Source organism: Xenopus tropicalis, chromosome 1, assembly GCF_000004195.4.
Source record: "Xenopus tropicalis strain Nigerian chromosome 1, UCB_Xtro_10.0, whole genome shotgun sequence".
In the NCBI taxonomy this organism is placed as follows: domain Eukaryota; kingdom Metazoa; phylum Chordata; class Amphibia; order Anura; family Pipidae; genus Xenopus; species Xenopus tropicalis.
Genome location: NC_030677.2, coordinates 25309157 through 25334590, shown reverse-complemented (window position 1 = coordinate 25334590; position 25434 = coordinate 25309157). Strand labels below are relative to the sequence as shown.

Here is a 25434-nt window from a genome sequence, read left to right as displayed (position 1 = left end):
GTATTTCAATTTATCTGGGCAGACAAACACCCCAGAATTACTCGACAGACTATGTATAGAACCAAAGGTCAAGGGGGCTTAAGCGTCCCACATTTACAAAAATATTACTTGGCGGCTCAGCTGGTTCCGCTAATACATATGCATGCGCCCACTCCTCCTAAGTGGGTTACTATACTAAAATACCAGCTGTACCCGATCTCTCCATGTGCATTATTATGGTCCCCCCCTCTAAAACGCCCGGAATATCCAGATCCGTTCCTGGGTCACTCTATAGAGATTTGGGACAAATGTAAGCATTCAGCCAAACTTTTCTCACCGGCTCTCCCAGCAGCGCCACTACTTGGTAACCCACTTTTTCCCCCAGGACTTTGTCCCACCTCCTTTCGTTGGTGGATGTCAAATGGTTTTACATGCATATACAATTTCTACTCTCTCTCAGGCCTCAAAACATGGCCAACAATTCAAACTACCCATAACCCACCTCCCCGGGAAGCTTTTCACTATCTACAAATAAACCACTTCATTTGTACTATCAACAAAGATAAATCTACCCTATACCCTACTTACTTTGAAACAATATGTATTAAGTATCCATATGCAAAGGGATTGATCTCAAATTTATATACAGGTCCTTTTCAAAAAATTAGCATATTGTGATAAAGTTCATTATTTTCTGTAATGTACTGATAAACATTAGACTTTCATATATTTTAGATTCATTACACACAACTGAAGTAGTTCAAGCCTTTTCTTGTTTTAATATTGATGATTGTGGCATACAGCTCATGAAAACCCAAAATTCCTATCTCAAAAAATTAGCATATCATGAAAAGGTTCTCTAAACGAGCTATTAACCTAATCATCTGAATCAACAAATTAACTCTAAAAACCTGCAAAAGATTCCTGAGGCTTTTAAAAACTCCCAGCCTGGTTCATTACTCAAAACCACAATCATGGGTAAGACTGCCGACCTGACTGCTGTCCAGAAGGCCATCACTGACACCCTCAAGCAAGAGGGTAAGACACAGAAAGAAATTTCTGAACGAATAGGCTGTTCCCAGAGTGCTGTATCAAGGCACCTCAGTGGGAAGTCTGTGGGAAGGAAAAAGTGTGGCAGAAAACGCTGCACAACGAGAAGAGGTGACCGGGCCCTGAGGAAGATTGTGGAGAAGGACCGATTCCTGACCTTGGGGGACCTGCGGAAGCAGTGGACTGAGTCTGGAGTAGAAATATCCAGAGCCACCGTGTACAGGCGCGTGCAGGAAATGGGCTACAGGTGCTGCTTTCCCCAGGTCAAGCCACTTTTGAACCAGAAACAGCGGCAGAAGCGCCTGACCTGGGCTACAGAGAAGCAGCACTGGACTGTTGCTCAGTGGTCCAAAGTATGTCATTCGGAAATCAAGGTGCCAGAGTCTGGAGGAAGACTGGGGAGAGGGAAATGCCAACATGCCTGAAGTCCAGTGTCAAGTACCCACAGTCAGTGATGGTCTGGGGTGCCACGTCAGCTGCTGGTGTTGGTCCACTGTGTTTTATCAAGGGCAGGGTCAATGCAGCTAGCTATCAGGAGATTTTGGAGCACTTCATGCTTCCATCTGCTGAAAAGCTTTATGGAGATGAAGATTTCATTTTTCAGCACGACCTGGCACCTGCTCACAGTGCCAAAACCACTGGTAAATGGTTTACTGACCATGGTATTACTGTGCTCAATTGGCCTGCCAACTCTCCTGACCTGAACCCCATAGAGAATCTGTGGGATATTGTGAAGAGAAAGTTGAGAGACACAAGAGCCAACACTCTGGATGAGCTTAAGGCCGCTATCGAAGCATCCTGGGCCTCCATAACACCTGAGCAGTGCCACAGGCTGATTGGCTCCATGCCACGCCGCATTGAAGCAGTCATTTCTGCAAAAGGATTCCCGACCAAGTATTGAGTGCATAACTGAACATAATTATTTGAAGGTTGACTTTTTTTGTATTAAAAACACTTTTCTTTTATTGGTCGGATGAAATATGCTAATTTTTTGAGATAGGAATTTTGGGTTTTCATGAGCTGTATGCCACAATCATCAATATTAAAACAAGAAAAGGCTTGAACTACTTCAGTTGTGTGTAATGAATCTAAAATATATGAAAGTCTAATGTTTATCAGTACATTACAGAAAATAATGAACTTTATCACAATATGCTAATTTTTTGAAAAGGACCTGTAGATTATTATTAGAGGTACATTCAAGGGACCCACTATCGTATACCCAGGCGTGGAATAGGGATCTTAATATAACTGTACAGGAGGAAAGTTGGTCCCAAATTTGGAAAACTACAGCAAGTTGCTCCCGAAATACCTAACTACTGGAAACTACATATAAGGTTCTTATGCGCTGGTATATGGTTCCCTCCCGCCTGCACAAAATAAACCCTCACTTTAGTAAAGATTGTTTCAGGCAATGCGGCCAAACTGGCTCAGTAATACACATCTGGTGGGAATGTCCAAAGGCCCAAAGATTCTGGTCCAGAATTTACAATATTATTTATTCAGTAACACAAGTAAATTTGAAGAAGGATCCTCAAAATGCCTTACTAAATGTCAAAATACCAAATACCAGCAACTATACAAGGTCATTAATAACTTTTATATTTCTAGCAGCTAAGATAACAATAGCTAAATTTTGGAAATCAACCCAAATCCCTATCTACCACTTTAAAAACAAAATGAATTGGATTATGGTTAACGAAAGGTTAACTAGCATACTTATAGATAAACATGACAAATTCATGAAAGTGTGGGAACCCTGGTATATTTATTCCTTCCCGACAGCAGAAACCTTATCCACATTTACATCCTAAATTAACTATTGAAAGGATAGTCGAGATAAATAAGAATCAAGGTAAATTTTATTGGGGCTGAATACAAACTGTTCTCCCACAGATGCTGACCTTCTCGAGTTTTATTTTTAACATGGGACCTCAAAGGCTATTCCATCTTATTAAGTTCAAATGAACGACTTTGAATATAAAGAAACCGTCAAGTTAATTTTTAATTTTTTTTTTATTTTCTTGTTGTGTTTTTCTTATTCATCCTTTGGCCCCATTATTCACCAAAAATGGGACCAACTCTCTCTCCTTTCTTCCTTCTCTCCTCTCCTTTCTCCTTAAGGATATAGATTGTTCAACATAAAATGATGTTATACTGATATCCACTCTGTAAAAGTTAAAATGCAAATAAAAATCATTGAAAAGAATATAAATGTCACACTATACTGTATATATAGAATATAAATGTCACACTATACTGTATATATAGAATATAAATGTCTCACTATACTGTATATATAGAATATAAATGTCTCACTATCCTGTATATATAGAATATAAATTTCACACTATCCTGTATATATAGAATATAAATGTCACACTATCCTGTATATATAGAATATAAATGTCACACTATACTGAATATATAGAATATAAATGTCACAATATACTGTATATATAGAATATAAATGTCACACTATACTGTATATATAGAATATAAATGTCACAATATACTGTATATATAGAATATAAATGTCACACTATACTGTATATATAGAATATAAATGTCACACTATACTGTATATATAGAATATAAATGTCACACTGTACTGTATATATAGAATATAAATGTCTCACTATCCTGTATATATAGAATATAAATTTCACACTATCCTGTATATATAGAATATAAATGTCACACTATACTGTATATATAGAATATAAATGTCTCACTATCCTGTATATATAGAATATAAATGTCACACTATACTGTATATATAGAATATAAATGTCTCACTATCCTGTATATATAGAATATAAATTTCACACTATACTGTGTATATAGAATATAAATGTCACACTATACTGTGTATATGGAATATAAATGTCACAATATACTGTATATATAGAATATAAATGTCACAATATACTGTATATATAGAATATAAATGTCACACTATACTGTATATATAGAATATAAATGTCACATTATACTGTATATATAGAATATAAATGTCACACTGTACTGTATATATAGAATATAAATGTCACACTGTACTGTATATATAGAATATAAATGTCACACTATCCTGTATATATAGAATATAAATGTCACACTATACTATATATATAGAATATAAATGTCACACTATCCTGTATATATAGAATATAAATGTCACACTATACTGTATATATAGAATATAAATGTCACACTATACTGTATATATAGAATATAAATGTCACACTCTACTGTATATATAGAATATAAATGTCACACTATACTGTATATATAAAATATAAATGTCACACTGTACTGTATATATAGAATATAAATGTCACACTATACTGTATATATAGAATATAAATGTCACACTATCCTGTATATATAGAATATAAATGTCATAAGGCTAGTTAGTAAATAATACAGATAATTACTACATGACAGCTCTGAAACCAGTGCAATTAGCATCAGAAATTAATAATCAGCCCTGTAGCATCAGGCCAACATTATTCTCTGCTTGATAATTTGCAAGGACCCCTAAGCTCAGCTTCTCCCCAGCTGCTCAGAGCCCACTGAGTTTGTGCAGTGTCCCAGACACTTCAGATTTCAATATGGTGACCCCCTGTGACAACTTTGAAGTACCTGAAGCATTACAACTGTAGAGATGCTGAACCTTTAGGCTTGTTCAGTGTATAAAATATGGTATTTCTAGCCATATTAATTTTTAGGGTTTAGTTCTCCTTTAAGTTGAGTAAGAACTACAATGGCCTAGCTACCAAGGAGTGGTCCATCTTCTAAATAGCATTAGATAATATTTTTATTATACATATGCAATGTGAAAAATAAAATCTAATATATGAATATACAGTGTCCCGACCAGGTTACAGAAATAAACAAGATAGCTATGAATGTTAAAGTAGAGGTGCTCATCCATGTTTGCCTTTTAACCAATATTAAAGTACAAGGCCTAGCTAATTTTGATTTATATGTATGTATGGAAGTTTCTGTTGATATTATGTAGTTAGAATACAAAGTCAATGGAAAATTCACACGTTATAGATAGTACTGTAGCATTTTCCACTAAAATGTATAGGGCAAATGCACACATATTGCATACTTTATTGTCTATCTATCATGACATTGTGTCGGTTGGGCCCTTACTTTAAAGCTGTAATAAGAACTGTGAATTGAGATTTTATGACAAAAGAGGAAACAACTGCTTTTTAGAAGCCACATCCTCAGCCCCTTCCATTACACTCAGTGTGTCTGCGCCGCTCAGAGCCGATGTTCTCCCATAATGACAACACTTCTGTATCTCTTCTATATGTTCCTTCTGTCTTACCAAGGTGAGTATGCCTGCTTGTACCTTTCTACTGTTCTGTAGTTATATTTACTGCACTAATTGAGGAGGGCTTGCCTTCTTGGGCTAATTCAACAGAAGGAAAGGTTTGTTAGAGACGAAACTGAATACAGGAACATAATAAAATGCAATGTTGCTGGGCATTTCCAGCCCAAATGTAAAATTCAATTCAAATGTTGTGGTCTTGTTTGGAAACAAATTTAGTTTGTATGTTCTACCGCTGGACTTCTTTTATCCCATGTACTGTTGGCAGTAAGTAAAGACTGGAAACCACATATATGGGAAATACAAAGGATATCTTATGCGGGATCTTATCTGGTGGAGTCCAAGCCTTGTGAGGCATATGCCATTACCAAAACAATGAGGCAAGTTATTGGATTTTGATAATCTGTGTAGATGGTGGGAAATTGGCGTAGACTCCCCTGGGGCAGGATTAAACAATCTCTGTAAAGTACTGAATCCTATGTCAGTACAAGGAATTGTCTGGAGAACTTTGTCAACCCCTTAATTCTAGAACATTCCCTTGCCCGGTCAGTATCAAGTTTATAGCAATGCCTCCCAGTGGTTAATTTGTATGTAAAGCAAGAGAAAGAGTTTCTAACATCTAACTACAGAAAGGTTTAGGTTCCTGACTTTTGTCTCTCATTAACTACATAACATGTTCCCTATGTTCAAACGCACGAAAGTGAGTGTAATCACTCACATATATGGATATGGCTGGCACACACATAACCAAGTTGGCATGGTGCTGGAGCAGGGAGAATGCAGAATCTACGCAAAGGGTGAGGGCAGCACCTTCTATGTCTATGGCATCTTACAGTAGCCCTCTGCCAGGATCCACAGGTTGCCAGTCCATTCCTGTGTAATTAAGCCCTATTAAGTCATGTTTAGATGCCTTTGTAAGATGGATTTTCTGTGTGAACTTTCATTTCTCTTTTATCAACCAATGTATCTATTACAATATATTGGTAAAGGCAACAGACCCAGTGGCTGCTGGTTGTCCCAGGGGTATACAGAACCCAGCAGGATTCCAGATTGATGAACAATTTATATTTTTTGTTTGAAAGACTAACTTCCTTCCTACCTATGTACCTATGTGCAGTAATACAGTTGGTATTTTGCTTTTTAAAAGTGTTCAGTAAAGACATTATCTGAAACTGGTAATTTTCCTGTTTGCATTGGAAATTGTAAATACACTCTTGTCCCCTTGCTTTTTCCTCCAAAGCAGCAGTTCTGTTCCACACTATGGCTGATTCTACCTGTCTTTATAAAAGAGCATATCCACCATTACACTTTTGTTGCTAAGACCTGTGAGTGCAGGATACTTGTATCTGTATAGGTCTTCTCTCCTTTTCTCCTTTGATTATCCAAATTACAAATCCAAATTACAGAATGCTTATTTATATGGAAAACCCTGGGACACAAGCATTCTGGATAATAGATCCCATGCCTGTACTATGAATGGGAAATGTACTTAGGTGATATAGGCTGAGCTATTTTACTGATAGAACTGTTGTTTTGCACTTGGATTTATTAGAATTTCTCTAACTTCCGTAGGTTCCCCAGCATTTCAACAATGCCTTAAGGGGAGCTCCATCCGAAGACTGTTTTTTGCACAAAAAAAGCATAATTCTAAGCCAACTTTTCAATATACATTACAAGTTGACAGTGGTTTTAAAGTTAGGTGTAAATGTGATTGCTATGGAAAGCAGTCTCTGTTTGGCACTCTTGGTCCTGATTCCTGAAACAATGTAGAAGAAGCCAACTGATAAGCAGACCTGGAGTAGAGCCGACTTCTGCAGAGGCAGAAAAACAGAAATTGCCAGACATCCTCTGCTGCTATAGAAATTATATTTGCAAATAACTTTAAAGCCATTGAAACATCATCATTAGTAATAGAAAAGGACTGAGTGGGGATTCAGTGTGAGACTGCTGCCTTTCTGTTATAAGTGGTAAGAACAGGGGTGAGGGGGGTTACAAAGGGGAGCCCTGGGGAACCATGTGAGTGGGTTGCAAACCTAGAGGTGCACCAAATGGAAAGCCGCCCCTGAAATGTTTGTATCCCCCCTGCAGGAGATGATGCTAAATATACAATAATTATGCAAATAGGGTGGCGATAGACTTTAAGGAAAATAGCTAGCAGGCAACTGAAATAAATATAAGATTTTACAAATGTCCTGATTAGGGCATAGACTCTATAAGTTTAAAGGACCGGCCAAGCAATATGCTCCTTACCCAGCACTTGCTCAGCCCATGAAGGGAGAGGACTTCTCATTGCCGCTCATTTTAATGGTGCAAATAAAAGGATATTAAGAACACAGACAGCTGCTTTGCTGCTAATATTGTGCATGTGCATATGACCTACTTTTCTGCTCTTTGCTTTTTTTGGGGTTAACCGTAGGCTGGCTGATGATAGGTACCCAAACACAATTTATAGTCCACCGTGCAATTGCTTCGTGCCTGAGCAAACCATTTTAGTGTGGCTTCTGAGCTACAATGAAACTCTTTGCTACTGTTTAGTAGAACCTACGATACCTCTCCTGTATCATCTCTTTATTTGATCTGGTGGCAACCTTCTGTCATTTCTGCCTCCATCATCGGCATTCATGAGAATAGAGAATCACGAGAATCTGTCATTAATTGCTAATGCAACCCTTTAATCGAGAGTAGACAGTTGGTATTAAGTGTGTGGGAGCAGCGACATTATCGGGTTAGAACAGAACAGGTAAAGCAATGGGCAGGGCACAAAAATAGGAAAATGACTGATGTTAACTGGAAATCATTATGGGTTAATGGAGGAAAAGCAGCAGGGGCGAACAGAAGAAAGATTTAACAGTGAGGGACCCTGGGCATAAATCATTGGTAGCATTTCATAAGCACAATCTCTTCCTACCCTAGCCATCCCATTATACATCAGCTGCAAGGCGAGGTGGAAATCCATTCTGCTTATGGAACAAGGCCAGCCCCCAGCTGCCATCAGGGAAAACCTGAGACCTAAAGCTACAACCTTCAGCTTTGGCCCTGAGTATTGGGCTTCTGACAATATTTGAAAAAGTGCCCCTTTAAAACACATTTAGCACATGTAGCTCAAAGCTATGTTTGTTTGTAGATATTGGGTTGTTTGTAAAATTTCCATCATTTACCGTGTAGCTACAGTATATATAGGAAAAACCACTGTTCAAAGACTAAAGTTTAATGTTTCAAATTTTGTTTGTATACTGTATGCAAATCCATCTATATTCCACAAATAAATCAGCGCACAGTAACACTTTCACTCTAAAGTTTCATGGATATTTTTACTAACAAATTCTTATACAGTGGCAGAAGTGCCGAATAATAGGAGGGTATATATAAGTATATATATCAAACATACAGATTAAATAATAATACAGACTGAAACACATAAGTGTTCATCAGAGCTTGTAGATGGAGAAAAAGGCTAAACAAGTCCAGGGATTACTTACGGAAAATGTAAGGTTAGGTGATACCTTTTATTGGCTAACAGAGTGCAAGCTTTCGGAGCACCCAGGCCCCTTCGTCAGGCCCCTTCAATGGCCAACACGGTACAACATCTTAAAACTAGGGATTTCTTAGTGATAAAAAATATGTGAGGAGTTACTGAGAGAAGGGCTGAGTAGCTATCTAAGCGTTAGGAGCAGTAGGGTGCAAAGATAAAGCCACAGATATACATGGGGCCAGAGTTGCATGTTGGTGGGGTTTATGAGACTGGTGCCAGTCTTTGGAGGCAGAGGCCAATTAACAGAATTGCTTATCCATTTTAGGTTAAGCCAATGGTAATTAGAAGCTCAAACCAGCAAAATTCTATTCACCCAGTGATGCCTTTGTGCTTAGTCATGCCTTTACTACCATTTTGTAAATAAGTCCCTTTGTATTTTTACTCTGTACAGATTTCCAGAAATAAAGCTTATGCCAAAAACATATTAGATTCAGCCTTTTAACATACAGTGGGAACTGAAGCCTTTAAATATTATGTTCATTTATTGATGAAATACATTCAACTCTATCCCTTGACATTAACGTTTGTGCTTTTTTGTGCTTCAGAAACTAATGATGCTGTTCTGAAAGGATGGCCCCAGTGTATTCATGGCCTTCAGTATTGTTTCCGCTGTGATCTATTTATAAGGCCAGACAGTTTCCTCTGAAATCAACATAGATAAAAAAGAAATGTATTGAAAATGTGTTAAAAAAAAAAATTGAATGTGTTAAAAAAAAAAAATTGAATGTGTTAAAAATAGAACTGTGCTGAAATCAAATTGCCAAAGTAGGCAAAAAATTATAGTGTTCCTCAATGTCTGACCAATTATTTTACTGTTACGATTTGTATTCGGGGTCGGACTGGGAAAAAACCCGGTGGGTCCCAGCCCTGATGGGCCGGTCTCTCCCCCCCGACGTACTGAAGGTAAGTTTCACTTATGTGCCATCGGGGAGGTGGCCAGATGGGTGGTCTATGTCAATCTTTTGGCCCTATGGGTACATGGGCTGTCATAGTGAGGGCAGCATCAACAAGCCAATGATCTGATGGGAAAATCAAACCTGCCCAATCAAGATCAGGCTGAAATCTGCCCGTGTATGGCCACCTTTAGCCTCACCTGATGGTTTCTACAGGCCTGGAACTGAGAATGCATTTTGCGGAAGGAGTTGTTTAATCTTCTTTGGAGAAGGGACCAAATTAATGTGTTAAAAATGACATTTTTTGTGGGCGAGAATAAGGTTTTTATAAATTGGAAAATTTCATCTGAAATTGACTCATGTTTCTCACTCAACTATTTTTTGTATTCTGTGTTTTCTCTAAATATATTGTTTTAATATAAATCATTTTCTCTTATTAATATACAGTTTTTGCAGGTGCCGGACTGAGAGTCACTCAGATTCCCGGGACTTTATCGGTTACAGAGGGAGGGAATGCCAACATCACTTGCTCCTGGGATGCTGAGTATGAAGACGAGAGGATCAGAGTCTGGTGGAAAATATATTATGAATCACCGAGGGCAGCTCATAATGGGACAGTTTTAGCCAATGTTATGTGGGCAAACAATAAATCAGAAGTGAGAATAACGTCACGGGATCAGAGTGACTATCGATTAATGAAGGATAAAGCCGAGCTCTGGCTTTTCTCTGTCAATAAGAGCGATGCTGGAACTTACATTTGTGAGGTCACCATAGATAAACCAGAACTTCGATCTGGCAAAGGAACTGGCACAATATTATATGTAACCGACTCCTCATCTTCTACTGGTAAGAACATCATCTCACACACTACTCACTGGCAAACACCCACTCAGATAGAAACACTGATATCTTTGCTATCAACTCAGGCCCAATGTTGTTGCTTTAGGAGCGAAAGGAGGGCACCATTTACTGTATGTGCCTTCCAGTGCCAAAATGCTAATTATTATTATTATTATTTAGTAAAGCTAAATAACTGAAAAACCACCAAAAAAAACCCCAAAAATGAAGACCAACTGCAAATTGTCTCAGAATATCAATGTCTACATCATACTAAAAGTTAGCTGAAGGTCAACTACCCCATTAACTCACTTTTTGGCAAAACATGCAACATTCACTAATTTAGCAAAGATTTTTTTGTTTGATGTTTTGTACACAAAGACATTTTTTATCATTTTTGAATTCTTCAGGAAGTGTTGTTTCCAAATGTATGTGTATTGGGGGGGGGTTGAATTTCTGTGAGGGTTTTAGGACACATTAAAGGCAGGAAGTTTTTTTACGTTAAATGTCAGCCATGAAAATGTATACTCATAATTTGTATTTTGTGGTCTGTATGAGACACATACACATACTGGGTATAAAGCTATTCAGACTGAAGACTTTCATATTTGTGATGTTTATCACATGGGAGATAAGTAAAAAGGCATATTTACCCATTTTGGATTCTTAAAAATCTGCACATTATACAACTATATGGCCACAAGGGATAACCTACTGATTTAGAATTTTTGCCATGATTCCAATTTTTTTTGCATTGAAACTCATAAATTCCAATTAGGGCTTCCAAAACGCAAATGTTTTATATTTCATCTCAAAATATTCAAAAGACTCGAATTAGAAACTTCGGCATCTAAAAGCTTGTGAGTTCATGACAATGGGAGTTGTACTAGGCAGAATTTCTGCAATTTTTGTTCATTTCAAAGTTTTTTTTATTTTTATGAATTAGTAGACCCATTGAAAATGATGAGTAGAATGTGTATCTGTACTTGGGTTTTTCTCATGGTTTTATTCGATCAAGTTTTTAAGATTCCAATTTTTTGATGAATAAGAAACTTGAGTTTGGCAAAGTTTTATTCAAGTTTGAAAAAAATTCTAAAATTCACAAATTAGATTTTTTGATAAATAAGACTCTTAAAGGGAAGAATGTGTTTTACCAGCAAGAGCTGAAGTATCAGCACTTTACATATCGTGGCCTCTATGCCACATAGTTGGGTAATCACATACATGTTTGATGTCTAACTACTCAGAAGCCTTGTGATAATCACATTTAGGATGATTTGTTTTTCTCTCCTAAAGCATGTGGGAGAATTAGAAAAAAAGGTAAAATCCCTGTGGGGTGCCAGCAATAAGCACCAGCCATTTTCTTCATTCCTTCCAGGCGCTGCTGTCCAACTTATTACATGTAGTGGGCCCATTATTTGTCATTTAACATTTTCAAGGGCGGGACTGAATTAAAATGATAGTCATACAGGGAAGTCTATGGAGCCTTTGAGCAGACAGGGGGCTATAAAAATTCTTTGGAGGGCTTTATCTGGCCCGCGGGCCTCCACTGGGACAGCCCTGCTACCAGGTGTTACCTGCTTAACTTATAACAGAGTGTATGCAGTGTATTAAAATGTACATTCTCACAAGCCCAAAGGGGCCAGAAAGAGAAAACAGACCCTGTGGTCGTGGGGTTGTTGGCAGGGGGGCCCAGATTGCAGGGTCTGATTCCCCTGTAGAGGGGACACAAGGGAGGTGGGCACACAGGCCGAGGGGCCTGGCTGTATATAGTTACACCTCTGCCCAAACTGTAAGGCCAAGGGACAGATCATTGGCTCCGCCTTTCTCGGCCTGTGTTTTTACTGAAGGCTAAGAGAGGCTGATCTTGGCCTGAAAATACCGGCTTTCGCATTTTTTTGGGGCTGTTATCCACTCTGTGTACCTGCGCTCAGCCAGAAGCTGTACTTTTCAGTGCAGAGAGCAACAGAGCCAACACTCCATATGCCCCAAGAGCGTGTATGGGTGAAAGTTCCTTGGTTAAATGTATTTTTAATGTGTACAAAATAACATTTCATTTTACACTTGGAGCTTTTATAAATGAGGCCTATAAACTTAAACAGATACAGTTTTATCCCTTTTTAGTGTTTAGTGAGAAGCAATGTGTTTTGCAGGAATACAGGAACATACACTTTAAATCTATGTTTGCAAAACTTTTTAGGGCTCATTTACAACCCAGGGGGCAAAGTGCAAGAGCCCTAGGGGGCACACTACTGGGTTGTTGCTCTCTGCACGGATTGCCTCCTTGTACTCACTAATTTCAGCATGCAAATGGCCCATAGTTAGGGGTAGGTAGGGGTAGGTAGGGGGTGGGAGGGGGGGACACTACATGCCTTTCCCCACCTGCCCCTATTAGACCTAGGGCAACATAACGCAGGGCACACTAGATTCAAACAGCCGTGTGTGGGCTCCAAGTCAGAGACAGAGGCCTGTGGCTATTTGTGCCTACCCAGGCCCAGTGTGCAAAGTGCAAGAAATAAAGTTGCAATCAACCATTTTTTGATGGGTTCGCAAAAGTGCCCTTTAATCTTCACAAAGGTTTGTGGCCCATTGACTTGTACATATTTCAGGGCCCTGCTTCAGTGGGCCTAAGCTGTGCCCCTTTAAGGTTCATGGCACACATGGGACCTAATACCACATTTTTTCAGTTAGGGGAGAAGCACCCAAACGCAGCAGAAGAGCCTCTTATTAGCTAATGGAAAGGCAGGATTCAATTGCTTCTGAGCCACCTAATAATGCCTGGAGAGAATGCACCTGTCTGCCATGAGGGTTATTTGCTGAAATCATTAAGATAATTTTTTTTTCCCTTTAAAGTTTCAGGGATCCGTATCCACTGGAGCTACATCGTGATTTCCCTTGCTATTCTTCTTGCATTCATTATTGGCACAATTCTCATTGTCTGCGTTTGCAAAAGAAGAAGTGAGCCAACAGGTAATTTTTATCCATGTAGATATATAAAAACCCTATTATAAGTGTTGGGAGGAACCACCCCTTAGCGACAGTGCTGGAGTGGCGTGTCCAGGGCCTACCAGGGCACCACTTTAAGGACCATCCTCACCCCCTTTGCAAACTGCTCCCCAACAACCTGTTGCAGATCCCCCCCCCACCGCATACCTGCTCTCTCCTCCAGGCCCAAAGATCCCGGCCAGCGGGGGGTGTAGTCCCACAGATCCCGGCCAGTGGGGGGTGTAGTCCCACAGATCCCGGCCAGCGGGGGGTGTAGTCCCACAGATCCCGGCCAGCGGGGGGTGTAGTCCCACAGATCCCGGCCAGCGGGGGGTGTAGTCCCACAGATCCCGGCCAGCGGGGGGTGTAGTCCCACAGATCCCGGCCAGCGGGGGGTGTAGTCCCACAGATCCCGGCCAGCGGGGGGTGTAGTCCCACAGATCCCGGCCAGCGGGGGGTGTAGTCCCACAGATCCCAGCTAGCAGGGTGGGGGGGGTGTAGTCCCACAGATCCCAGCTAGCAGGGTGGGGGGGTAGTCCCACAGATCCCAGCTAGCAGGGTGGGGGGGTAGTCCCACAGATCCCGGCCAGCAGGGGGGTGTAGTCCCACAGATCCCAGCTAGCAGGGTGGGGGGGGTAGTCCCACAGATCCCAGCTAGCAGGGTGGGGGGTAGTCCCACAGATCCCGGCCAGCAGGGAGGTGTAGTCCCACAGATCCCGGCCAGCAGGGGGGTGTAGTCCCACAGATCCCGGCTAGCAGGGGGGTGTAGTCCCACAGATCCCAGCTAGCAGGGTGGGGGGGTAGTCCCACAGATCCCAGCTAGCAGGGTGGGGGGGTAGTCCCACAGATCCCGGCCAGCAGGGGGGTGTAGTCCCACAGATCCCAGCTAGCAGGGTGGGGGGGGTAGTCCCACAGATCCCAGCTAGCAGGGTGGGGGGGTAGTCCCACAGATCCCGGCCAGCAGGGAGGTGTAGTCCCACAGATCCCGGCTAGCAGGGGGGTGTAGTCCCACAGATCCCGGCTAGCAGGGGGGTGTAGTCCCACAGATCCCGGCTAGCAGGGGGGTGTAGTCCCACAGATCCCAGCTAGCAGGGTGGGGGGGGTAGTCCCACAGATCCCAGCTAGCAGGGTGGGGGGGTAGTCCCACAGATCCCAGCTAGCAGGGTGGGGGGGTAGTCCCACAGATCCCGGCCAGCAGGGGGGTGTAGTCCCACAGATCCCGGCCATCGGGGGGGGGGGGGGTAGTCCCACAGATCCTGGCTAGCAGGGGGGGGGGTGGAGGTTTGTTTCAGCCCTTTAATGGAGCTGGGTTTGGGTTACAGGTACGGGACCTGTTATCAAGAAGGCTCGGGGCCTGGGGTTTTCAGAATAAGGGATCTTTCTGTCATTTGGATCTTCATGCTTTAAAAAAATAAACCCAATAGGGCTGTTCTGCCCCCAATAAGGGGTAATTATATCTTAGTTGGGATCAAGTACAGGTACTTTTTTATTATTACAGAGAAAAGGGAATCATTTAACCATGAAATAAACCCAATAGGGCTGTTCTGCCCCCAATAAGGGGTAATTATATCTTAGTTGGGATCAAGTACAGGTACTGTTTTATTATTACAGAGAAAAGGGAATCATTTAACCATTAAATAAACCCAATAGGGCTGTTCTGCCCCCAATAAGGGGTAATTATATCTTAGTTGGGATCAAGTACAGGTACTGTTTTATTATTACAGAGAAAAGGGAATCATTTAACCATTAAATAAACCCAATAGGACTGTTCTGCCCCCAATAAGGGGTAATTATATCTTAGTTGGGATCAAGTACAGGTACTGTTTTATTATTACAGAGAAAAGGGAATCATTTAACCATTAAATAAACCCAATAGGACTGTTCTGCCCCCAATAAGGGGTAATTATATCTTAGTTGGGATCAAGTACAGGTACTGTTTTATTATTACAGAGAAAAGGGAATCATTTAACCATTAAATAAACCCAATAGGGCTGTTCTGCCCCAATAAGGGGTAATTATATCTTAGTTGGGATCAAGTACAAGGTACTGTTTCATTATTACAGAGAAAAAGCAAATTCATTTTAAAAAGTTGAATTATTTGATTAAAATGGAGTCTATTGGAGATGGTCATCCTGTAATTACAACCTTTTTGGATAACGGGTTCCTGGATAATGGATCCCATACCTGTACCATGTACTTCCAGCTGACTGTTTAACACACTATGGTAAAGGTCTGCTGAACCACCCAGCACTGATCTGCTCATGCATTTAATTTTCATCCATAAAGTGACATTCTGTATACCTGGTTGGCTTGCCAGCCAATAGTCATAATGTGGCCACACATACAAAAAGCCATATTGCATTGATATAACTGTATGGCCTACAGGCCAGTAGGCAGGATCAGTTCTATGTTGCCATAAGATCACTTAATCATAGCATTTGGTTAAAGCTCAGCTGGAATCATTTTCTTGGCTTGTATCTGGTCAGTATTAAAAGGAATATTTAACTTTGTTAATGGCGATTTTTTAGCAAAGAGGTTGGCAAGTAGAGCTTAAATAATGGGATCTTAACCTAGGGTTCTATTCCCAAATATAGTTCCCCATGTTGTGGTGCGCCAATAATGTCCTGTGATAGAGAGAAATTTGCTGTGCAATAGGCAGTAATGTATTCTGAGAGAAATCTGCTTCATTTTGTGCCAGATCTTGGGTTACAAGGCTTACCACAAAAATGAAAGTGTATTAAAGTAATTACAATACAATGCACTGTTGTCCTGCACTGGTACAACTGGGGTGTTTGCTACAGAAACCCTACTATAGTTTATATAAATACCCCACACAGCAGGGTATTTATATAAACTATAGTAGGGTTTCTGTAGCAAACACCCCAGCTGTACCGGTGCAGGAATGGCTGCCCCGGGGCTACACAGCGGGGTATTTATATAAACTATAGTAGGGTTTCTGTAGCAAACACCCCAGCTGTACCAGTGCAGGAATGGCTGCCCCCGGGGCTACACAGCGGGGTATTTATATAAACTATAGTAGGGTTTCTGTAGCAAACACCCCAGCTGTACCAGTGCAGGAATGGCTGCCCCCGGGGCTACAAAGCGGGGTATTTATATAAACTATAGAAGGGTTTCTGTAGCAAACACCCCAGCTGTACCGGTGCAGGAATGGCTGCCCCCGGGGCTACACAGCAGCTTATTATATAAACTATAGTAGGGTTTCTGTAGCAAACACCCCAGCTGTACCAGTGCAGGAATGGCTGCCCCGGGGCTACACAGCGGGGTATTTATATAAACTATAGTAGGGTTTCTGTAGCAAACACCCCAGCTGTACCAGTGCAGGAATGGCTGCCCCCGGGGCTACACAGCAGGGTATTTATATAAACTATAGTAGGGTTTCTGTAGCAAACACCCCAGCTGTACCAGTGCAGGAATAGCTGCCCCCGGGGCTACACAGCAGGGTATTTATATAAACTATAGTAGGGTTTCTGTAGCAAACACCCCAGCTGTACCAGTGCAGGAATGGCTGCCCCCGGGGCTACAAAGCGGGGTATTTATATAAACTATAGAAGGGTTTCTGTAGCAAACACCCCAGCTGTACCGGTGCAGGAATGGCTGCCCCGGGGCTACACAGCAGGGTATTTATATAAACTATAGTAGGGTTTCTGTAGCAAACACCCCAGCTGTACCGGTGCAGGAATGGCTGCCCCCGGGGCTACACAGCGGAGTATTTATATAAACCATAGTAGGGTTTCTGTAGCAAACACCCCAGCTGTACCAGTGCAGGAATGGCTGCCCCCGGGGCTACACAGCGGGGTATTTATATAAACTATAGTAGGGTTTCTGTAGCAAACACCCCAGCTGTACCAGTGCAGGAATGGCTGCCCCCGGGGCTACACAGCAGGGTATTTATATAAACTATAGTAGGGTTTCTGTAGCAAACACCCCAGCTGTACCAGTGCAGGAATGGCTACCCCGGGGCTACACAGCGGGATATTTATATAAACTATAGTAGGGTTTCTGTAGCAAACACCCCAGCTGTACCAGTGCAGGAATGGCTGCCCCCGGGGCTACACAGCGGGGTATTTATATAAACTATAGTAGGGTTTCTGTAGCAAACACCCCAGCTGTACCAGTGCAGGAATGGCTGCCCCCGGGGCTACAAAGCGGGGTATTTATATAAACTATAGAAGGGTTTCTGTAGCAAACACCCCAGCTGTACCGGTGCAGGAATGGCTGCCCCGGGGCTACACAGCGGGGTATTTATATAAACTATAGTAGGGTTTCTGTAGCAAACACCCCATCTGTACCGGTGCAGGAATGGCTGCCCCCGGGGCTACACAGCGGGGTATTTATATAAACTATAGTAGGGTTTCTGTAGCAAACACCCCAGCTGTACAGGTGCAGGAATGGCTGCCCCCGGGGCTACACAGCAGGGTATTTATATAAACTATAGAAGGGTTTCTGTAGCAAACACCCCAGCTGTACAGGTGCAGGAATGGCTGCCCCCGGGGCTACACAGCGGGGTATTTATATAAACTATAGTAGGGTTTCTGTAGCAAACACCCCAGCTGTACCGGTGCAGGGCAATAGAGCATTATATTTTAATTACGTTAAAACACTTTCATCATTTTTTGGTGTTGCTGTTCCTTTAAACTGGGTCCCATTAAAAGTATTTAGGGGCTAATTGGTTACAATATGCAATTGCTATTTGCAGACACCAGAATAAAACTAAATTTTTTGATCTTCCTACCAAAAAAAGAAATGTGGCTACTGTCGGCACAAAAGGATGTTCTGATGGGTAAAGTCCTCTCACGCAGACCTGCAGCCATCAGGCAGCTCCTTCCCTTCCATTTTAATTAGAGATATGCTGCCTGGGGCGCGAAAATGATGAGAATGATAATTGGCAGACACTATGGTATGATCCATACACAGACCTGTCACCATGTTCTATGGGTTCTGATGACCTGAAAACCCAACTTGAGCCTGAAAGCAGAAAACAAAGCTTTGGTGCCATGTTACCCAAAGGAAGGTATTGGTGTAACGTTACATTGGAAGGTACTGATGTAGTAACTTGTATACAGTATGTAGGGACAGGCTTCCAAAATTTTGGGACCACAGGCAGGAAGCCAAGACAGAACCGATACATACATACATACATACATACATACATACATAGGGCTAAGAGTAAAACAAATACAACAGAAGCTGCAGTTTGGGCACAGGCCGATGCTTTCTTTGCGTGCTGTAACAGCTGCATGTTATTCTACCAAGATGTACTTATGGGGGCTGAGTGCTCACCCAGCAGTGTGGTTTCATGCAGAGGAAGCGGGGGGCTGTCTCTCACCACAGAATATACCAAGGTGTTAGCATTTATATATTGTGGTCTTCCTCGTTATAGTTAAACTTTTCGTGTTTCTCGTTCTGTTGCTTTAATCGGAAATACACTTAAAAATTGTTTTTTCAGTTTGCTACAGATGAACCCAGGTACGGTATCTGCCTGCAGTATAGCATTCTCCGTCTGTACTGATCAGATCTGCTGCATTGTAAATAATGAAAGGGGCCCACGCAGGACACGCTCGTATCATTCATAGCACTAATGAAATTTGTGTTTTGCCTGTTATTGAAAGTCCTATTCCTATCAACTTTGCACTTGGTCTTCATTGTTTTGAGTTATTTGCCTTTCTCTCCTGCCTCTTTCCAGCTTTCACTGACCCCGGCAGCCAAAACCTATTGCTCTGTGAAGCTACAATGTTATTGTTATTTTTTATTGCTTATCTTCCTCTTTACTCCATCACCTACTGTATGCATATTCCCATCTCTCATTCAAACCACTGCATGGTTTCAAAGGTAAATAACACCCTAGCAACCAGATAGCTGCTGAAATGCAAACTGAAAAACGAAGTATCTGAAAACCACAAAAAATAATGACCAATTGCAAATTGTCTCAGAATATCAATGTTTACCTAAGAGTTAGGTGAAGGTCAGCTACCCCTTTACCATTGCTTGTTAGAGTAGGCAGGAGAATCCAGGTAAGCTCAACCTCTTTCAAGCAATAGAATGGGGTTTCTTTATACATATGTTTTGTGATATTTTGAATAGCCTATACCTTACAGCACTTTAATAAAAAGTAATCATATTCCTTTAGCTAAATCGCATGGGATGGCCCATTGGTAGCTGGGGGGGGGGGGAGGAGGGGTATATGCTCAGAATTTCCTGTCAGACTGATGCCGGGGGTTCTGGTTCAACTACATCTGGAGGGCAGTATGTATTTCAGCCTGGATGCGCAGTCTATTTATGATGCTTATTTTTAAATACAGGACACAAGGCATTCAGTTTAATGTTTATGAATGTGTTTCAGCTTTGTACAGTGATCATACCTATGGCAACTACACAAAAAATGAAAAACATCCACGCAGAAAAATCTCCGCACAATCCAAGAAGCACCATCCCAGCAAAAGTATAAGTGAGTATTTTTGAGTCTCATCTCTTGTCTGTAGGGCTCATTTACTTTGACCCCAGGGGCAAATGCGAGAGAAGGTGTGCCCCATAGTACTCATTTACATGCATTTGCGCCCAGGGTCTGGCTGCGCACTGAGCATTGGATTGGAAATTGTAGTAATTGCAGAGCACAGCAGCCATACTGCCTTCCATATGGACTTTGTATGTAAGGGGCTGGGAGGGGGCACCTACATGGCAAACACAGGTTTTTACACTCAATATAAACACAGCAGACCCACAATGTGTGTTTATTTATATACATTTCTACCAGACTGGGCACATTCTCAGACTCTTACAGCCACTGGTACATGGGGCAATTCTGTGCATTTTGTTCCAGCAGTGATTTGTGGGCAGGGAACAAAGCTCTCTAACCTGCCCCTCATTCACTTGCATGTTAATTCTCTTACACATAAATAAAGTAAAAGTCATTAAATACATCTTCTGTGGGTGCTCCCTTTCCCTAGAAGATGCCATTGAGAATAAGAAAGGCACCAAATTGCCTTCATTGGGCTCTAACGCTTCCAAATAACTCACCCTGGCACAAATGTTTTATGTAGTGAATCAGAGTCAATTCTCCATTCTAATAAATCGTCTAGGCAAATGGATCACCCCCAAAAGACGTATTAGACCTGTCAATTAAAATTAAAGTGGAGAGCGAGGAATGACTTGATTATTATTAGTGATGAGCGAATCTGTCCCGTTTCGCTTCGCCGAAAAATTCACGAATCATTCAAAAGATTCGCGAAGCGGCGGAAAATTCACGAAACGGCGAAAATGTCGCACGTCAAAAAAAATTTGTCGCCGGCAGCTAATATTTTGGTGCGCGCCTATTATTTCATCACCCGCGGCTATTATTTCGACGCACGGCTATTATTTTGTCGCCCGCGGCTATTATTTTGTCGTGCAGCTATTATTTTCTTGCGCGGCTATTATTATTTTGTCGCCCGCGACTATTATTTTGACAATTTTTGGACTGGCTTTGAAATTTGCCACAAATCCATGCCTGGCGAAACATTTCGCCCATCACTGTTACTATTCCAAAATGAAAATGTGTTCAGCTTTTCCCTCCCTCTCCATTAAAGGATAACTAAACCATTAAAACAAGTCAATGTAAAATTGATGGGAGTGCTATTCTAAGCACTTTTGCAATTTACATTCATGGATTTATTATTCCAAGCTACTAAGGGGTATTTTTATCCTGCTGTGTAAATAGTGGAGTGAAGCATTTCCGGTGATGTTGCCAAGGGCGATCAATCAGCAATTTGATTTGAACAGTTAGAAAACCAAAGTAAAGCATCTGATTGGCTGCAACATCTCAGATGATGTTTTACTCTGCTTTTTACATAGCATGCTAAAAATACCCCTTAGGGTTGATATATGTTTAATATGAATGCATTTTGTCACAACAGCGCCACCTGCTGGTCACTTTCCGAACATGGACGTCCTCAAAGAAGTTGTCAGGAAAAAGAAAGAGGGTTGTGTGATGTTCTTCTGGTTAGGAAATACATTAGAAACCTCAGCTAACTCTTCCTAACCAGAAGAACATCAGATCTTTCTTTCTCCTAACAATTCCTCGACTACTGCTTTTTTGGAAAGTGGCCAGCAGGTGGCGCTGTTGCGTCAAAATGCATTCATATAATTGTACCTTAAAAAAAATGAGTAGAAATTGCAAAAGCGGATTGATCATTGATTTATTTTAAAGGTTTACTTATCTTTTAATTGCACAAGCAATGGATGTTTTTATAACATGTGTGTTATGTTGCTCTGCCAGTCCAACTGTTTAAGCTTTCTACTGTTTCATACTCAATACCTAAATACATATTGTAAATATAATTGTTTGTACGCTCCTCCACCTGTTTTTTTTTTATTCCAGATATGGCCAGTGTTGAAAAGAGGACGAAGAAACAACAAGACAAAGTTTGAATTTTCATTAGATTAATAACATGACTTTTCACTTCAAATTTAATCCAGTTTAACCAGAAGATGTTCTTTCTTCTCAAGAGAAATTAGGGCCAAAGAAGCCCAGAGCCAGTGCCGCAGTGCCCTCCATGAGATGGGGAAAACTTACAATGAGCTCAGGATAAAACTGATAAAGGGTTTTCAGTCAATCAGTCTGGGGTTTCCCATCTGTCCTGGAATGAAAAAGGTTCTCCCCGACGGCTCCTTTGGTCTGTAGGAGGCACAGGATGCTGTGTAGCTCGGCTGGGGGCACGTGGGCCTGATGTAAGCTTTCTGTAGGCATCTTTGTGTGACATCTAATATTTTATTATATTTTGTCATTGGGTATCAGTGTCGGACTGAGATGGCAGGGGCCCACCAGAAAACCCTGGACCATAGGCCCACTCTCAGAACTTTGCTCCTCTCCTCCTTCAAACTCTTTATTCTCCTAGTCTCTTTCTCTACATACTATACTCTATTCTTCCATCCATCAAGCTTCCTTGTTCCCATACAGAAACAAGGAAAGACCATGAAATAGGGTAAACAGTTAGAAGCAAGAGGGGCCACTGACACCTGGGCCCACTGGGAGTTTTCCTGGTATCCTGGTGGCCCAGCCTGACACTGTAGGGCAGTGCTGTCCAACTGGCGGCCCCCCCTCTGTGTGGCCCCCCACCTGTCTGGCTGCTTTGATGGCTTACTCTTGTGTAAGCTTTAAATGGTATCAGTACTGTGATTAACTGCCCCCCTGCATGGTTCTCACCTCAGATTCAGGCTGTAATCCCTCTGTATTGTCTAAATATGTAATCCCCTGTGTTGTTCACACCTTTTAATCTCTGCATTGTCCACCCCCTGCAGTGTTCACACCTCAGGCTCAGGCTGTAATCACCCACATTGTTCCCCTGTTCACACCTCAGGAGCAGTAGAAACCCACAAATAATCCCTGCACACTACAAAAAGAACATATACTGAGGTGGTACTGCAATTAAAAAGTTTTTTAATATATAGTTATTGTGCAGACTGTAGGATCAGTGCCAGCATTGTGTCACTGTAGGCTGCCTGTGTGTGCCATACACACAGCATAGGGCAAGCAGAGTATGGCACACACAGGCAGGGTAGGGAAGGCAGAGTATGGTACACACAGGCAGAGTAGGGCAGGCAGAGTATGGCACACACAGGCCAAGTTTGGCACAAACCAGCCAAGAATGGCACACACAGTGAAAGTATGGCACACGCAGGCAGGGTAGGGAAGGCAGAGTATGGCACACACAGGCAGAGTAGGGCAAGCAGAGTATGGCACACACAGGCCAAGTTTGGCACAAACCAGCCAAGAATGGCACACACAGTGAAAGTATGGCACATGCAGGCAGGGTAGGGAAGGCAGAGTATGGCACACACAGGCAGGGTAGGGCAGGCAGAGTATTGCACACACAGGCAGGGTAGGGAAGGCAGAGTATTGCACACACAGGCAGGGTAGGGAAGGCAGAGTATGGCACACACAGGCAGGGTAGGGAAGGCAGAGTATGGCACACACAGGCAGGGTAGGGCAGGCAGAGTATTGCACACACAGGCCAAGTATGGCACAAACCAGCCAAGAATGGCAAACACAGTGAAAGTATGGCACGCAGGCAGGGTAGGGCAGGCAGAGTATGACACACAGGCAGGGTAGGGCAGGCAGAGTATGGCAGGTTTTTGCTGTACTACAACCATTAATATGGGTATGGTCATGTGATAACATGGGTGTGGTTTCAAGTGGGTGCGGTTTCAAAAAGGGGAGTGGTCAAAACTGGCTTCCATTATCGGCCCTCCACCACGTAGGTCGGAAAAATTCCGGCCCTCGGTACAACAGAAGTTGGACAGCACTGCTGTAGGGTATGTTAAATATACTGCCACCACATGGAAAGTTGTGTACAACACTGCTTTGGACACTTACAGCACATTGGGCTGACTGGGCACTCTTGGTGTCAGCCTGTATCACCTAAGGCACTAGGTTGTACCTGTCACTAGGGAAAAAGAGTTAAAAAATGACAGAGGCAGAGAGAGAGAGGAAGTCTTACACCAGACCAACTTGTATACACAAAAGGGGACAAGAAATCCTGTGTTTCTTTTGATAGAGGACTGTGAGTGCTTATGGCTGTATTTACATAAACATTTCTGATCAAGCTTACTTAGTTTTTACCTTTCCTTCTCCTTTAACACACAAGCATTTTCAGCCCACCTTCAGTTGAATGTTTTTATCACCAGCAGCTGAACTATTGGGGTGAGTTTGGTCCCGGTGGCGCCTGGAGCGCACAGCGCCATGCTATGAAGTGGTTGATCTAAGTTTGCCTTTCTGTTTGCCCTCATTGACCTTCTACACATATTTTGGAACGGACAGCATTATTCATTACAGAGACCTCCATGGTCGCTACTTGCGGTTAATAACCTTTGATATGGAGATGACTCCATCTTGTCCATATTTAATATCAACCCAAAGTTGAACCTAGTGATCCCTTTATTGCTCATTGACATCCGTGTAAAGAAGTTCTCTCCATAATCTATGTGGGAAGTCGTACAGCAGTATCAATGCAACGTGTGTGTCTCTAACTTTTAAATTATATTTTCTTTAAAAAATAAAATGTTACTGTAAAATATTGACTTTGTTTTCAGCTTTTTTATGGTTCCTCCCTTTTTTGCAGTTGTAGCATTATTGTGTATTATGGTAAAGGATGGGGAAAAACATAGCATACCGTTAGCCAGCCCAAGCATACTGTTAGCCAGCCCAGCAGGGCAAGTGAATGCAGGAACAGCCTTTGCAAGTTTAATGTGCGGATACGCAGGGCAGACATGTTGATGAAGAGGCGCATGTGTAATGTGAGGTACCCAAAGGCAACAATATGTTTTGTAGTAACAGCTAAATTAACCCTTGAGGGAACACCCCACCATTACAGCTAATGGGACACTTCCTTCCGATTGGGTGGCTCTACAGAAACCAGGTTCCTGATATTAAGAATAAAGCACTAGTTTTAGGGGTGCCCTCCCTTTAGCACAGGACCTTTCTAGCCCTAGCTCCCTATACACTGGGTCCCTGACTGGCGAGGTACCGCCAGGGTGATCCATCCTCCTTGTAGGAGCCTCAGCTACATGGCCTAAAACAATTGCACACTCTTAGGGATTACAGCCACATTTCAGGCCTTTTTATCAAGCTTGATAGAAGGCCACACAAGGCCTGAATGTTGCTGTAATGTCCAGGTGTGCAATAAAGGCATTTTAAAAGAAAATAAAAAATAGCGGTGATGTTCCAGATTGTTTTGCAGTTGTATATACTATTGAGAAGTGGCCATTGGAGAACCTACACTGTTCAAAAACAAACTCAAGTTGCCATGCTGACTATT

At 42.0% G+C, this 25434-nt stretch overlaps 1 protein-coding gene across 1 annotated transcript; it reads left to right on the top strand.

The window, feature by feature from the left end:
• Positions 1-5329: 5329 nt before the first annotated feature.
• LOC105946474 lies at positions 5330-22438 on the top strand. Its single transcript, XM_012956178.3, has 5 exons — positions 5330-5378; positions 10250-10648; positions 13493-13609; positions 19986-20090; positions 21999-22438. The coding sequence occupies exons 1-5, from the start codon at positions 5330-5332 to the stop codon at positions 22046-22048; spliced, it is 720 nt and encodes a 239-aa protein (XP_012811632.1). The 3' UTR covers positions 22049-22438.
• Positions 22439-25434: the final 2996 nt, after the last annotated feature.